The 17,563-nt window shown below is 38.9% G+C and overlaps 1 protein-coding gene across 1 annotated transcript; it reads right to left on the bottom strand.

Annotated features, from left to right (window-relative positions):
• Nucleotides 1-799: 799 nt before the first annotated feature.
• Nucleotides 800-16,219, bottom strand: LOC131834634 (cytochrome P450 2K6-like). Its single transcript, XM_059179307.1, is given in 9 exon segments — nucleotides 800-987; nucleotides 4,226-4,367; nucleotides 6,463-6,647; nucleotides 7,012-7,153; nucleotides 7,774-7,947; nucleotides 10,315-10,475; nucleotides 11,942-12,091; nucleotides 14,801-14,963; nucleotides 16,112-16,219. Coding segments are annotated over 9 exon segments (1,413 nt in total).
• Between the last annotated feature and the right edge of the window lie 1,344 nt (nucleotides 16,220-17,563).

The following is a 17,563-nucleotide window of genomic DNA, read 5'->3' on the forward strand; positions in this document are numbered from 1 at the left end:
CCTCAAAGTCTTGCTTGGTTGATTAACTTTATCTAGTGCCAGTTTTGCTTTGACAGGGATCAGATAAAAGCAGAAGAGAAACACTTAATGTTGATGATGGGGAGATACTTCATAAAGGCTGAAGATGCTTTGCATCTTAGGGGAACTGACAATGATTTTGTTACTCTGCAGCCCATGTGTCTTGCATATGCCCTCAGGGCAGTGGGCGCTGGCAAGTGGGGTCTGCAAATCCCAGTTAAGTGAGGAACGGGCGCACTCATTTGCCGACCTCAGCAAACTGGCAGGACTCATAAGCAATTCTCGTTGTTAACCACCCTTTTTTGGTGAGTCATGGAATGAAACCAATGTCTTCTACATCTTATGTTTAGTGGGATCCTCACTTAAAAGCTGAATTGTCTTCTTTGCAGTTTTGAAGATGTTCATGGGCATAATGGGACAAAGCATTCTCTAGTCATCCTGCCTGAACCAACTATAACTACCGACTAGTGATACTTAGATGTCTCATATGGCTTGGAGGAAAAGGACGGTTTTGGTTGGAAAGAAAGACCTTAGAGAAGGAAGTGAAGGTTCTAGTTGTCACATGATCTGTCTTAGAGAATGAGTGCAAGGAGGCTCTACTGCGTTGATTAGTCCAGGAACCCAGTCTGACCTAACACGAGAACGCTTGGCAATGATGTGGCTGACTGTTTAAATAAAGCTGAAATACTTGGCAGAATATCACGTCTGGCGAAATGTAGGAAAGGGGAGTTGGTGTGAAGGAGCCCATTAAGAACAGGAGCTGCTGCTTGCAATGCAGAGCCTAGGCCCGGGGCAGGGCACGTAGCTTGTGAGGCATTGGTCGAGTGGTGAAGCCAATGTCTGGGGTTAGGTCCAGGTCCAGATGCGAGATCCCCGGGGGTGGCTGGAAGGTGAACTTCTGCATGAGGCTGGTGAAGAACAGGAAAAGCTCCATCTTGGCCAGTGACTCACCGGCACACATCCTGCGCCCTGGAGAAATACTCAGTAGAGGGTTATGAGACATAGGAGCACAAAAACTGAAACAAATCTGGATAGAGACAAAAGCTGTCCACGTGTGATTTCTCTATTTTAGAATGTGTGGATTAGTTGTGTAGCCTCTTGTGGGCCTCATGGGCTCTGCCAAAGCCCTGGAAAAACAAAATCAAGTACATATCTACCCAAGTACATATGTCCCCCGTATCTGCCCCCCATGAGGGAAACTAGCAGCTAAACAAACATTAACACTTCAGTGTGAAAAATGTAAGGGTAAAGCCTAGTGTGTCATGAGAATAGATAGTGAAGGTACCCAATGTAATTTGAAGGGTCAGGGAGGCCTCCTGTTTGTATGAGAGCTTTATATCTCGGCTCTTGTGCCCAGGGTGAGAAGAAGTCAGCCAGGAAAGATGTGGTGGGATATGGAAGGGTCATGATGTATATCAGGGCTAAAATTATTTTGCTCTGACATGAGCCTAGAACATGAGTTATGGAGCCTAAGACCTGAGGCCAGAGGCTACGTAGACCGAAGTCTTTTTTCTTTAAGGATCTTATTGATTTATTTGACTGACAGAGATCACAGGTAGGCACGGAGAGAGGGGGAAGCAGGCTCCCTGCTGAGCAGAGAGCCTGATGCAGGGCTCCATGCCAGGACCCTGAGATCATGCCCTGAGCTAAGGCAGAGGCTTTAACCCACTGAGACACCCAGGTGCCCCAGTTCGTATTACTTTTGAAACATCAAGGTATCTGAAAAGTGGAGTCAATAAAATTGAGGAAGAAAGTCTTCTAGGTAAGCTTTTATTGAAACAAGAGGGTCCAGTTAGATTTCCTTTGTTGTTGGTTTATGTAATTTGGAAGATAACTCTCAAGGGTACTGAGTCACAAAAGACTTCAACATTCTGAAAAATGCTGGAATGTAGATATTTTACATCTCAAGGAACGTAGCACTTTGGTTTAAATGGGACTTCCAGGAAATAGATGAACACCACAAAGGATAGTGGGGGGCAGTTTTTCACGATGTCTACTACCAAGGCAGGATTTTTAGAGGTGAAAGGCAATGTATACTACATCTCTCTGTTGGAAAATGTTTATTAAATAAAAGCTAACAATTCAGTCCACCGATGTATGTGCAAAGTCAAGGAGATACAGGTATTTAATTTAGCTTGGCTCTGAAACTATTGCTCAGGGAGGGTTCACTACCCAGTAGGTGAGCCCAACAAAGAACTAGGTGAGTATTATACAGTGTCACAAGTTATGATAGGGTGTTGAGGGAGCCCATGGAAGGAGTACCTAATCTAGCTTTGGGGATCAGTTCTTTCTAGCTGCCCAGAACAACATGTATGATTGAGTGGTGTCATCTAATGGATGATAAATAATGCAACTTAGGGTATGAATTACCTACCCTATATTTAGGTTTATTCAGTTAAGCTGAGTCTAGCTGCCCAACAAAACAAAGCATGCATTGTTTTATTTTACTTTTAAGGATATATAGGTGAAAACATAGCAACTGATCTTGTTGATCTTAAGAAGAAATGCTGTGTGCAAAATTAGCTGAGTGATTGTGATCAAAGATCAAATAAGCCCACCAAAGAGCAAGATATCTATCTTATTGCAGTGAGTAAGGACCAACATGAGGACTTAGGACTTAACATTAGTTTTATGATTTTTTTTTTATTGTGATGGTTTTGTGGTTGTTATATTTTAAAAATATTTCCATTTGTCTGTCTATGATAAAACAGAGTATCGCTACTCCTAGATTTTCTAAAGCAGGAAACACATACACAAACTCAGTATATCTGGAGATGTTTGGAATTCTGAGGTATACTTTGCCAAACTTGTTTGAAGATGGCCCACTCTGCAAAAATCTGGACTATTTGCTGCTTGTCTCAGAGTCCAAAGAAGCCTCTAAGCCCAGGTATGTGAGAAACCAGGAAGGACCTGGAGGCACAGTTGGTCAGAAAAAAACAGTAATTGTTGTGCATGGAGACAAGGGGGTGTCAGGGGGAACATTGTTTCTTCTCCCTAAACATCAGTAAATCCAAGATTTGATAGATGAGTCTAGGGAAAAAATAATTTATGTATGATAAAGTAATTGCTCCATCTCTTCACTTGTAAAGTGAAGGTTTGGAATTAGATGTAGCTGAAGTGCCCTCCAGAGATCATTGTTTGTTTCCATAGCTTTTTTTTTTTTTCCCCCAAAATCTAATGCAAGGAAACATAATAAAAATCGAATTCATAGCACTTTGTATTACATGTGGATTATTTTTCATTTCCTTTAACTCCAGTTCCAGATGTGATATTATGTTTTTATTTAAAGTAGAAGTCATAAATACATGTGCTGTTTCCTCGTGTATAATCCTCCGTGTATTTGTGTGTAAAAATTAGAAGAATGCATTGTACTTTGTATCTCTCTGTATCCCTTAGTTATCAGTAGGTAAGAAAAGTCTATCCTTTGGGTGACTGCTGTTTACCTATCCCTGAATGGGTATACGGAGTGAATGCTAACCTATTGTTTTTGTAAGTGGAAAGGCACAAGGTGACAAACTGCTTATGGTGTAGTTTTGCTAAGATTCTTTTCTAGGAATGGAGAGTTCATTTCAGGTTCTTAAGAAGCCAGGAAATTATAGAGTAAATTCATTTAGTTCCCTGGATTCCAAAATGTACTCTAGTGGAAAGCTCTTCTCTCTTGCCTAATCCCAAGCCCCCTCCCTCCCTCCCCTACCAAAGAAACCTAAGAGTAACACTGGCATTTATACATATTAAAGCAAAGCTTTTCAGGGGTGCCTGGTTGGCTCAGTCAGGCCACCAACGCTTGGTCCTCGAGGTCCTGAGTTCAAGTCCCGCAGTGGGCTTCACACTGGGCATAGAGTCAAATCAATCAATCAATCAAGAAATAAATCAAGCAAGCAAAGCTTTTCTGGTTGGAGTGAAGTGGGCTATCCACTGTCCCCATGCTTAACTTTCTCCTCAAATTCTCAAAGCTCTACCCTAGCCTCAGCTATAAGGAATCTTCAGGGGCTCCCTAAGAAAATGCCATTCTAATGCCTAATGTCTTACAGCCAATTTAAAGCCTGGGGAGGAAAGGCCCTTTCTACTCTCCCATATTTCTGACATTTAGTGCCACATGAAAAATATATATATATATATATATATATAAAACCTAAGTACAGTCATCAGACAAGGCCAAATCTCTCCAGATTTCTCAAGCCACCTGTCTCAAAGGCGGAGACCTTACCTGCTGAAAAAGGCATGAAAGCGTCTTTCCTGACAAACTTTCCAGTGGAAGTCAGGAAATGCTCGGGATTAAATGTGTCTGGCTTTTCCCACTGTGTTTGGTCCCGAAGTACAGAGGTCAGCAAAGTGATGACCTCGGTGCCCTAGAAACAGAAGTGCTATTAATGATAGTCGCTTCTTTAACAAGTGACTCTTGAAAAATGTGTGAAGGTCCTGTTGGTAATTTTTCAGAAGCGGTGTGTTCTGGAAGAATCTGGAAGAAGAGGGAAGAGGAGGGGTTTGGGATTGGTGTAGAACATTCACTTACTCAACCACTTTTTTATTCGATACCTCCTAAAAAACACAATCTATGGACTCAGAACCAGAAACATTCTTTACTTAGTTCTGTGTTTGCTATGAGATAATGGCACATGATTTAACTCTTGATATATCCCAGTTTCTACATTTATATGAAGGGAATTAAATAACCCTCATGGGGTGACTTGTGAGCCTCAGACGCAGCAGTATGTAGGACAGACCCTGGTGCAGGCTCAGTGAGGTTTTGCTCTTATACCTCCAGGGATTGTGACAGGGGACAAACTAGACTGAACAAGCCTATCAGATCAAATTCTCAAATATTAGTTGCCCCCCCACCCCCCTTCCACAGCTCACCATGTGCTCTGAGACAACCAAAACGATCAAGGAAAGGAATTGTAACTGTGATACAGGAAAGAGCACTCTGAAAACTCAAACTAGAATAGTGGGAAGAAAAGCCTGCCCCTGCATTAAAGACAGTGTTCACACTTCACCGTCGTTAATCACAGCTTCCTCTAGAAAGCTTCACAGTACTGTCATTGCGGTTAGCTGTTTCAGTGCATGAATCTCTATAGCTGTTGAGTCACCAAAAGCAAACAAGGGCTTTAAAGTGTTTTTTTCTACACCTTCCTTTGTTCCTCTCTCTCTCTTTCTCTCTTTTTTTTTTTTTTAAGATGTTATTTATTTATTTGATAGAGACAGCAAGAGAGAGAACACAAGCAGGGGGAGAGAAAGAGGGAGAAGGAAAGCAGGCTTCCCTCTGAGCAGGGAGCCTGATTCAGGGCTCTATCCTAGGACCCTGGGATCATGACCTGAGGGGAAGGCAGACACCTAAGGACTGACACCCTGACACAGACACCCTCTTTCTTTCTTTTTTATTTATATTTACCTGGGCATTGTGGATATTTCCTCCTCAGAACAGCTGTGCTAGATTATTTCCACTGGAGCTCAGTGAAAGCGAGGGACCTAGCTGCCAGCAGCATGGTGGGCATGTGAGACCCCCTGTACCTGCAAAGCTCTGGTAACAGTGCTCTCCCTAGCTTGCAGACAGATAGAGAACGAGAACCCAAATCCTGCCATTATTATAGATTCCTTGGGTCGGGGGGGGGGGGGAGGTCTCCTTTTCTTTGTTTTGATATTGGTTATATTTGTTTTCATCAGCTACTTATCTGATTAATTCAATCCAACAGCGTGTTTAATGCGTGCTAGGAAGAGAATCTCCAAAGATGAATGTTGCCCCCTGTTTGTAGGGTACGCTCAGGGTAGCAAGTGATGGTGTGGGGGGAGTGCGGCCATGTAACCAGTGGTCCCTGTGGATTCACGTAGAGATGGGCCCAGAAGCAGTGACCCGGCGAAGCTTTAAGGAAAAGAATCAGCGCTATGGGCATGCTCTGATCCTAGGCCAATTTCTGCCTTCGGTGTACTTTTAGCAAAGATCTACGCATACTTCAGTTTGTCAGGGGGAAGCACAGGAATGCCTCAAGAAGTCTCAAGATTGAGAAGCAGAGGGCCCGAGCATATTTCTGTGTGAGGAGGGACACGGGGCTGGGGGTGATGCTGTCAGGGGCCCTGCGTGGGGAAAACCGGCTTGAAGAGGCAGCGAGTCTTTCCCGCGATCTGGGCCCCTTACCCACCCACCTCGCTTGAACTCTCTGAACCTCAGTTTCCTCAGATACCGCATGGAAATAATAATCTTTTAGAATACCTTGTGCAGAGTAATTACCACCTATTCTGTGCACATACACTCTGACACACTCAGTTACCTTTTATTGCACGGTAGGGAGGGAGAAAAGGAGGAAAAAGGGAAGGGGGGAGAGAGAAGCAGGCGAGGACGGGAAGAAAGGCAGGCTGAGATTGCCTGCAGCGGCTTATTTCAGTGCTTCTGTGATTTTGAGCAGCTGACATCCTTTCCCTCTCCCCTCATTTCCCCTTTTAAACCCTTACCTTAGGAATATAGTAATTTTTAAACATCACATCTGTGGTTGTTGCATGAGGTAAGCTTGTGGGCAGGATATTAGCAAATCTCTGTACTTAGTGAATGACGGCATCTGTGTATGGCATTTGAGTTCGATGTGTAATTCGAGGCTGGGCTGACCCCACAACTTTGGTGATCTCATCACAGACCTTTTCTGGACAAAATGCACTGATTAGAGGTGGGGGGAGAGATATTGGAACAATCTTCTCAGTTTTCCTTCCATGCTTTCTGAGTTCTGACCCATTTTTTTTCTGCACTGTTTGCACTCCTAGATCTCTATTCCTGAGGCCCCGTTGGGGACCTGCATGGAGTGACACCTGCAAAGAGTTGACACCTGTTGACCGTCTCAGGAAGCTTGGAGAGCAAAATCTACTTTCTTATGTCCAAAGGAAACTAAAGGCACACTGTCCTACGGGTATAAATTAAAGGTATCCAGGTTGGCAGAATTCTGCTTTTTCCATCCCAAGAGATTTCTTAGTCTTTCCTTCAGGCAATGGCCTGAATCTTTAGAGACTTACTCTGGACTTCAGGATATCGCAACATGAGCAGTAGTGCCCAGCGTAGCGTGGAGGCTGTGGTCTCTGTACCAGCCGCAAACAGGTTACTAACGAGTGCCACCAAATTTTCATCACTGAAATAGGCAGTAGATGTACCTTTCTCCTGAAAGGGGAAAAGGAATCATGAGTGATGAAAAAATTTTATACTTGACAATCATAGCAAATAACCTAACATGAATTGAAAAAGCAAAATGCTTGGCATTCTTTCCTAAAAGAGTGGAATTTTTTATTATTATTATTAGGATGTTGTACAGAATTTTCAAATAAAGCACATCCTGGATGCTAATGATGATAATTCTAACAATAGGAAAAGCTGTTTGCCATTTTGGAAATTAGTTTTTGACTGAGTGATTAGAATGTGCCCAACATTGTTTCTTTTAAAAAAATGGCATTATATAATCTTTCTTGGGTTCATCAACTGAAACACATTTTCAAAATTGCAATAAAAGGAATGCTATACTTATTCTAAAAGCTAACATTCAAGGTCTTCTATATATCTTGTGTTGGATTTTTATTTTTTTTTTTTTTTGAGAGTGATGTGAAAAGCAGTGGAAAATATTCGAGAATGGAAAATTTAGTAAATAGCATTCTTGATAGGGTATAAGTCTACCATTACTAACTTAATTGAATCCAATGATTTTTCTTCTTTGCAAGAAATATTTTTCCTCCAGATGCTATTAATTAAATTAAATAATAAACAATATGATAAGGTATCACCATTACCTCCTGCTGTCTGACCAAAAAGGCATCAATGAAACTTCTTGGATCATTTTTGTCAATGTCATGCTGATGATCTAGGAAGGTCATCCTTATAAAAGCGAATAATTCATCTCTATTCCTGAGTACTGTCTTATGACTTTTTAGGAGGAACCCCAAAACTGGAAACATATTGAAAATCTGAAAGAATAAAAAAATAACAAAGTAAGTTAAATACACACATGTTATGCACGCAGTAGCGGGAATGACACCATTATTTCTGGAAGGATTATAGAATAGCACCCCATTTAGACTTCAATTTTATCTCAACCAGCTGGCAAACTGACATGGAATGGACAACATGATTTCCTCACTTAGTGGAGTTAGGTAACTTACAATGGATATTGGTATGGTTTATAGTAAGTTCTATGTACCCAGAGTATTTTGCATATTATGCCAGTAGTAACACATCTACTCAGAGGTTAGGCGAGCCACGAAAACAATATTGGCTTTTTGGTTAAGGCTATAAATCTGTGTTTTTCCTGCAAACTCCTAGGTGATTCCAGATCAAACCATTTTAGTGCTATATAGCACACTCACTTTACCACTGATGTTTCTTTGTAGGATCGGAATAATCATTTTTGTTATTTAGATCTAGCTTACTGTGTCTAGGGTCCCTAGAGAAGCACTATATAATCTAATGTTCCCTAACCCTTAGAAAGTTCAGGAAGAACTTCACTGTTGGCTAAATTTGGTGTGTTTCTTGGTATATTCATGTATGTGAGAGATAAGCTCTTTATATATTTAATCAGATTCTATAAGGGGTCCCTAACCACCCAAGTTACCTAATAAATACTGAAGATAAAAGTCCACACCTAAAGTTAGACATACTTGGGTGTCTGGGTGGCTCAGTCATTTAAGCATCAGACTCTTGGTTTTAGCTCAGGTTATGATCTCTGGATCACGGGTTCAAGCCCTGTGTCAGGCTCCCTGCTCAGCAAGGAGTCAGCTTGAGATTCTCTCCCCTTCCCCCCATGGCCCCCACTTGCATACTTGCTCACACTCTCTACATTTCAAATAAGTAAATAAATAAAATTGTTTTAAAAATTCTGTTTAAGGATTGAGCTTTTTATGTACTTATTTTTAATTTATTTAAATTCAATTAATTAACATATAATGTATTAGAAGTCTTAAAGGTAGAGGTCAGTGATCCATCATCAGTCTTACATAACACCCAGTGCTCATTACATCACATACCCTCCTTAATGCCCATCACCCCATTACCCCAACCCCCAACCCCTGTCTCCTCTAGCAACCCTCTCTTTCCTAAGATTAAGAATCTATTATGATATGTTTCTCTCTCTGGTTTCGTCTTATTTTTCGCTCCCTTCACCTATGCTCCTCTGTTTTGTTTCTTAAATTCCACATGAGTGAAATCATATGATAATTATCTTTCTCTAATTAACTTAAAAAAATAGACATAGTTCCCTGTGCCAGGGTTCCCCCACACCTATATTTAGAGTACACCTGTACTTGTAGTAACAGAACCTAAATTATTCCAAAGTGAAATAGCATTGTCTGTTGTTGGTTGTGCTATTGAAAATGGGAACTGGGGCCCCTGAGTGGCTCAGTTCATTAAACATTTGCCTTCAGCTCAGGTCATAATCCCAGGATCCTGGGATTGAGCCCAGCACTGGGCAGGGAGCCTGTTTCTCCCTCTCCCTCTGCTACTCCCCCTGCTTGTGCTCTCTCACTTTCTCTGTCAAATAAATAAATAAAATCTTTAAAAAAGTAAGAAAGGAAAAAAAAAGTAAGAAAGGAAGAAAGAAAGAAAATGGGAACTATTTGACAAGGCACTTAGTCCCTACATTCTAGAAGACAGCCACTTTACTGCTCACAAATATAAAAAATTGGATTGTAGCAGTATTTTGAACTTATATGATGCAGAATAAATATTAACAATTTCTTTAGTACTGTTTTTAGTACTTGATAGTTTTCCTTTGTTTAAATTCCCTCTTCTACGTGAATTCTACTGAGTGCTCCTTATTCATTCATGAGTTATCCCACAGTTGATGCATAACCAGTGGTATGGGTAAAAGATGAATGGCCAAAATTGTGAAAATTTACTGAAGTTACAAACTGAACTATTTATTGGTATGATTCACAACTCATACATCATAAGATATTTGATGCAGTATTTTTTTTAAAGATGTTTGTTTATTTACTTGAGAGAGAGAGAGAAAGATCATGAGTGGGGGCAAAGGTAGAGAGAGAAGCAGTCTCCCCGCTGGGCAAGGACTCCATCCCAGGACTTTGGGATCATGACCTGAGCCAAAGGCAGATGCATAATTGACTGAGCCCCCCAGGCACCCTGATGCAATAATTTGTGATGGGAGAATTATCAGATGTGTTAATCAAACAGACTTGTCACTTCTCTGTACTCAGAATGTTCCAGAAAGCGTACATTTTTGAAATGGTAAGTCTCTGACAAACACTTTTTCATGGTCTCTTGAACAACCTAGTGTGCGTTAGAAGAAGTAAGGTGATTGAATTGGAAGATATAGTTACCGCAATCCTAGGACCTCCAACGAGCTTCACATTTTCACCAATCAAGGTTAAGAGTCTCAGGAATTGGGGGTCTTGGTAATCAAACCGCTTTCCAAACAGCACTGACACAATAACATTAGCAACAGAAGCATTCATTACTGTATTGACCTCAAAGGGCTTTCCTACAAGAGAATTCATTAATCAGATTAGGAATACTCACATAAACAGTATTAAACCAGTTCTGGAATGATGGGGACAAGACTGTCCACTAAAGATTTCATAGAGGAGCAAGACTATTAGTGACCATGCCTTTTAAGGAAAGGTGAGACTAGATGAACCTTGAAAACTATCCAGAATTTGGTTAAAAGATTGCCAGAAGGCAAACTAAAAGTATTGATGTCGAGGAAAATCTACATTTGGCTCAGTTAAAGAAATTAAAATGTTCCAGGTGAGGGATCATTTCAGTGTGTGTAGCAAGTGTTAATGCATTACATCTGAGAAAATATCAACCTAGAAGGTTACCATCAAGTTCATAAATTTAAAAGAGGATATCTAGATGATTAAAATGATTCTACTTGAAAGAACCTTACCTAGAGCCTCTTGTTTTAGCCTCTTCTGTTACTGGGTCCTGTTTTCCTCAGCATCATTAAAAACTATTTAGATCATTAAACATACATTAGTGGATGTACGTTTATTTTTGGCAACCAGAATGCTAAGATTTACTTTTAACATCAGCACCTACCCTAATGTGGAGGCTGAATGCTTGGGGGAATTTCTGTAGGGAATATGTTTCCTTTTTAGTATATAAATTTAAGGGTGTTTCAGATACTGTGTACACAAAGACTTGAGAAATTAATGTTTGTTAGGACTTTACACTGCAGAGGGAAAATATATTTTTCTGTAATTACTTTCTCCAAACTGCTGATGGGCTCTCTGTGTACAGAGACTGCTAACTTAGCACATGAGTCCCCGAGCTTTCTGTTTCTTGTCTGTATTCATCTCAGGTTTGCCTGCCTTTGACCATTTCTCTTCATGTTGCTACCTGCATCCGTGAAGATAAGTAAGGAATGAGCTCAATTTATTTAGGAAAAGATAAATTAAAATATTAAATAGATAAAATATTTAAATAATATGGAATTAACTGTATATCATTTAAAGAGATCAGAAATACACCTGTTACTGAAGAACTGTTCCAGATGGAAGGAAGTAAATGAGACATGACAAGTGAACATGATGCGTGGGTCAGGATTTTCTTTTGCTATTCAGGACATTAATGGGGCAATGGCAAAATCTGGACAAATAAGTTTAGGGGATTACTGAGTCAATACTAATTTCCAGAGTTTTGAAAATCATACTTTGGGAATGTGAGAGAATGTGTTTATTTCAAGGGAATGCATTGAACTGTTTAGGAATAAAGAGAGAGCATGTCTCCAAAGCACTTTCAAACAGCTTAGAAAAAGACAGCAAGAGAGAAGGCTAACATAAAATGCTGATATTTTGGGAATCTTACAGAAGAGCACAATTTGGGGAATTATTTGTAAATTCTAAGAATTTTACTACAAGACTGAAATTATTTCTACATAATAAAATATAGCATTTGGTTTCTTCTTCATGAAAAATAAGATGTAGTTTAGTTCATTCTACGCACCTCTGTGAGATTCGAAGCTGCATATGAGATGCTGGCATTCCTCTAAGATCCTGTCTTCTATGAGCCGCTTGCCCATTCCAAAGTTCCGTAAGGTGGTCAGGCTGAACCTTCTCATTGTTTTCCAAGTTTCACCATGAGAGAAGACAATTCCTTATAACGAGTAAAATGTTTGAAAATTATGTCCGCAAGGTTTTTAATATTTAATTTTCAAGGACAAGTAAAAATTTAAGAGAGGCTTTCTTCTCCCTGTTGGAAATAAGAGGCTTCTCTTTCACTCAGAGCATTTACTTTAGAAGACTTGTATTTTTCCCTTTTTTAAAATCATAAATAGATAATCATAACATACACATATGACGTATATCACATATACGTCCTTCTAAAACTATGAATAGGTCTTTTGTCAACTTTGTGACCTAGCAATGGCTTTCTTGGCGGCCTGGGGGCCATCTGTTCAGAATATAAACATCGAGGAAGAAAGTATCCCTTTCTCCCAGTTTCTGTGGGAGGGTAGAGCCTCACTTTGGTGGGTGCCTTGCTCCAAATTTTAAAACTGCCTCCTATCATAAAGATATGAAGACTTTATTATTCTTTTGTATACAGACAATTAACACAGATGGTCACCCCGATTACTGGGTGTATCTAGGATGAACTATGGGTGACAAATGGTGCTGTCAAGCCCTCTTGTTATTGAGGACTAGTTATTGTTTTCCTTGAGAACATTTTTGTAATGGGTTGAGTCTGCTTGATTGTATAACAGAGTGAGATTTGTTTCTGTCTTTGTTATTTCGTAGTGGATTGTCTGTGATACACATCCCATCTTGGTTTGATGCTTATTCAACAATAAAATTGTCTTCTTTTTCTATTATGTTTGTGGAGAGGAGGATTTCTGGGTTGGGAGAAGATTTCAGTTTTAGTTCTATTTCTCTGACAAATTTGTTAAACAAATCCTGAGTCTCTACTATAAGCTTACATCATGCTAGGTGTGGTTAAGGGACTGATGAACATTAGAAAACAAAGTCTTTTTTGCTAGGGAAATATTTGGACTACAGACACAAGACTCACCCGAGAAAAAAGTTAGGAGTAAATTATTACCAAGAGGTGTAGCGAAGCTTCCACACAGGTGGAATACTAATTTCTAGGCTCACGTGTTGCTATAGCACAGAGTAGGTGTTTAATAAATATTTATTAACTACAACAGTTATGTGAATTTGTGCATGACTAAAGGAAATAATAAACAAATTCTTAGAAGAGTTGGGGTATACGCTAGCTTACAGAAAAATAGAGAGAGGATTGCCAAAGTGGCCCATATTTTTCCACGGTCAGTTTGTGGTGACGGTGGCATTACTCCTTGTGTTTTGGTCCCTAACCCTGGCCCTTCCTCCACTGGCATTTTTCTCATTTTTCTGTGGAGGTTCCAGAGACAGGGGAGGTCTTTCTGAGTTGGAAATAGGAACAGTTTCCTGAAATAAGAAATCAGAATAAACTAAGGCAACCTAGGTGTTGGAAATGGGACAGCCCCATCCCTGCCAGTGTCAGCATGAAATCCAAAACACCTAGAGAGTTCTCTGCTGTGCAGCTGTTGACACTTCATGGGAGGTTAAGCCTTCCTTCGAAAGGACCCTGGCAAAGGTTAGATTCTGCTCATGTTCAGTTCTTAAATTAAAAGAATGTCATTCTGTCTGTGGCTCCTGTGGTGCATAAAACTCTTTTATAACAAATATGTGAATCTTCAAACTATCTAATGTTAATATTTAAAGATTTACATTTGAGAACACAATAGTAGAACATGAAAGGCCTGCAGATGTCCCTGTATATTTCAGGGCATAGTGATAGCCCAGCCATGTCATTGTGGAGGACATCAATTTAGCATTATAAGGAATGGAAGTTTATTTATTTATTTATTTATTTACTTATTTTATTTGCTATTTTTAAAAAATATTTTATTTATTTATTTGACAGAGTTGAGAGAGCAGAAACAGGGGGAGCAGCAGAGGGAGAAGCAGGCTCCCCACTGAACAGGGAGCCTGATGCAGGAATCAATCCCTGGACCCTGGGATTAGGACCTGAGCCAAAGGCAGATGCTTAACCCACTGAGACACCTAGGTGACCCAGAGAGAGGCCTTTATTAGGTAGTTTCTCAAATTCACTTCACTGACACTGGTTTTTGCATAGAACATCTATTAATATCTCAAAGAACATGATGTTGGAGAAGGATAGTGTGAGAAATGCTTTTTCAAAAAGTTGCTGAGGCATTAAAATGGCTTAGTAGTCTTTACTAGATAGCAATATAAGTTTACTAAAAATAATGTCAAGATGAAACCATTCCCATTTTTAGAGTTATTAAATGAGCATTAAAGGGTTGTTGTAATAACTTAAAGAGTTATTATATTAGTGGACTGACAGAACAGTATAACATCCGGATTTCCTCAAGGCATTCATCAAAGACACACAAAAGCAAGATACAACAACTTTATCCAGCTGAAAATATGGTTCAATATTACTTATGACACTACTGCTATTGTATTTTTTGATGGATCAGTGGCAATCATTAGACTGTGACCTCTTAAGCTGATGGCCTCTGTTCTCTTTGTATTTCCGTAGTGCTGACTATACTTTCCACATAGTTTCTGGCTAATAATTATTTGTTTAATAGAATTATCATGTACAATGAGAATAAAGCCATAAACATAAAATTTTTCCTCAGTAAATTCTATTTGTGTGATATATATTGATGAAGGGAAAATTAAATCATGAAAGGAATTATTAAAGATAATATGGTGCAAATGATTTAATAATTTTAACTATAAGGATATATCTTAAGGATATATAAGGATATATCTTAAGCTTAGAGCTTATTACCTTTTCCTTTAAAAAGTCTTTCAAATATAGGCACTTGAGATCGTTCTCCAAACTGATCACCATAAGTGACCAGGGCATCTTTCACTGTCTCATATCCAGAGAGTACCACCACCTTCTTTGGACCCATTTGGATGCTGTAAATGGAGCCATATTTCTGGGAGAGCTTGGGTGTATTAAAAAAAAAAAAAAAAAAAGAAACCACTAAAACATGGTACTGAATTAAAAATGAACTAGATCTTGATCTTTGAAAATTTAATTCTAACCAATTATTCAGTTTTATATTCTTGTGAAATGACAATATTTGATTAGTTCACTAAAGATACTCCTTGGTTGCTATACCCATTTTAGCCATGATTATTATGATCCACTGATTGTCCTTATACTCCATTTTGTTTGAGATTTCCAGTAGCAGTGCTCGCTTCGGCAGCACATATACTAAAAATGAGATTTCCAGTAGCAGGGCTCTAACATCATGGAATTGACTCCTAGTTTCTCTCTATTATATCTTTGTCTGGTCTCAGAAAATGCCCACCCCAGGCTCTAGGAAGACAAAGCTCTTCCTATCCAACACACTGACTACCTGACCACCATATTCACGCCCTATTCTTTGTGGGATGCTGTAACCATAGTAGGTCCAAGTTAGTTCTGTGCTACTATGCAACATTTCCTACTATAAATAAAACATTCAATTTTCTTTGATAATTAAAAATAACAAGAGTATTATTTATATTGCCAGTATCTCTTTTAATGCACATAATAACCAAAAAAGTAGATGTTATCATCATTTGCGTCATATAGGCAAGATACAGTGGCTTCAAGAAGTCAAATAGTAAATAGCAATGCTCAAAAAGCATACACATGGAGCCTTGTCATCTGCAGAGTTTGTAGTTTTTACCCAACTATTGATTGTGCCTTCCACAGACATTCTTTTTAATAACAATTAAAATTTTCTAGAGTAAGACTATGATCATAATCAGTTCCTTTATAGAGAAATATGTAGGACATAGAATATGGATATAGAATATGGAATATGTGGATCAAAGTGGTTGAAATAAAGGATACAGATCATAAATATTTCAGGGTACAATACTGCTTTAAATAATAGAAATATATTTACTTATATTTTATATCCAAATTTAAAAGAAACTAAACATTAAATAAAACAGCTCAATTAACTTTGAATCCTATTTAATTACTTCATTATACATATACAAACTAGTCATAAGTATGTGCGCATGCTAATACACTCGTGAGGGTAAGAATGAGGGTAGAAAATTATAAATAAGTATGAAATGAACAATCATTTTTTACCTCCAGCATAGTTTGATACGGCCTCTTCAGATTGAGAATATGCAGATTTCCAATAATTGGCAAAGGTCTGGGTCCTGGAGGAAAATGTTGCTTGGAAGCTTTAGTCATGAAGATTTTAATATTGAAAAGAAAAATGAGAAGCAGGCTCAGAATTGGAATTATGACAGAAGAGTCAAACCCACTCATTATCTTTAAGTAGAAGTAATTGTCAAGATAATAGAAATGTTTGCAATTGCAACCAGGCAGAATCAGCAGCTTCCAGTGCAAATCAAAAGCATGAAGGCATTGCTCGTCATATTTGCCCTATCTTCTAGTCAACCATCTATTTTATAATTAAAATGAATTCAGCCCTACAGGGTATGCTTGCCTTATTTCAGCTCCTCCCCACTTCTCTCTTTTCACTTCTCAGTGCAACCTGTTTTATCTAATAGAGCCTGGAGGAGGGATTTTCTCTTCATGTAAAACAAGGATTTGTCTTGATATTTCAGAGAAATACAAGATATTCAACAAGATATTCTACACTTTCACAATAAAAAGAATTGTATTGTTTGCTAGGATACCCCGTGATCTGTGTATGGTTGGTCAAGTATCAGTGTCACACCAAGAATGTCAAGGCTCTTATACAATAAGTTCTCACCCTTCCACTCTCCTAAGTTTCATAGGAGTCTCAGTGCCAGGGAAAGAGCATCGGTTTTTAAGTTGAGGGCCTGTGCAGATCCTAGCAGGTGACACATCCTCTTTGAGCCTTAGTTTCATTTTAAACTGAGAGAAATAAATTGTTCAATTATTGCAATGAGTTAGAAATGACCAGATAAAAAGCTCCTAACATAGACTTAAAATTCACTGCCTGGCATTCCTCATTTTTTCCTTTTTTCTCTCCTGGTAAGCTTTCTCATTTGTTTATGTCTGTATTCTTTTCTGTAATTTTTTTTTTTAATCTTGCTATCATCAAATTTTCCACCTTTTTGTACTACTATCTTTTTTTTTTTTTTAAAGATTTAATTTATTTATTTGTTAGAGAGCACAAGCAGTGGGAGCAGTAGGCAAAGCAGCAGGTTTCCCATTGAGCAAGGAACCTCCCATGTAGGACTTGATCCCAGGACCCTGGGATCGTGACCTGAGCTGAAGGTAGACACTTAATCGAGGTGTCCCTGTGCTACTGACTTTAACTATGCCTCTGGACTATAGCCCATTCTAGTTGATTTGCTCAAGAAAGAAATATTTATCTCTCCTTTTTGTGTTAGAATGACTGAATAACAGCACTCATTTAATAGATTAAATTGAAATTTTTTTATATATCACCTTGTTGATAACAATATTTCCTCAAGTTTTCTAGAATTTGCCATCATGTTCTATATTTACTTTTTAGTTTATAATTTGTTGTCTTCAAGGAATTTAAAATTCTTGAAAACAAAGACTCTATTTTCTCCCTGTCCCCCCAGCTGTGGGATC

The sequence above is a fragment of the Mustela lutreola genome, chromosome 6, assembly GCF_030435805.1.
Source record: "Mustela lutreola isolate mMusLut2 chromosome 6, mMusLut2.pri, whole genome shotgun sequence".
NCBI classification, from domain to species: Eukaryota; Metazoa; Chordata; class Mammalia; order Carnivora; family Mustelidae; genus Mustela; species Mustela lutreola.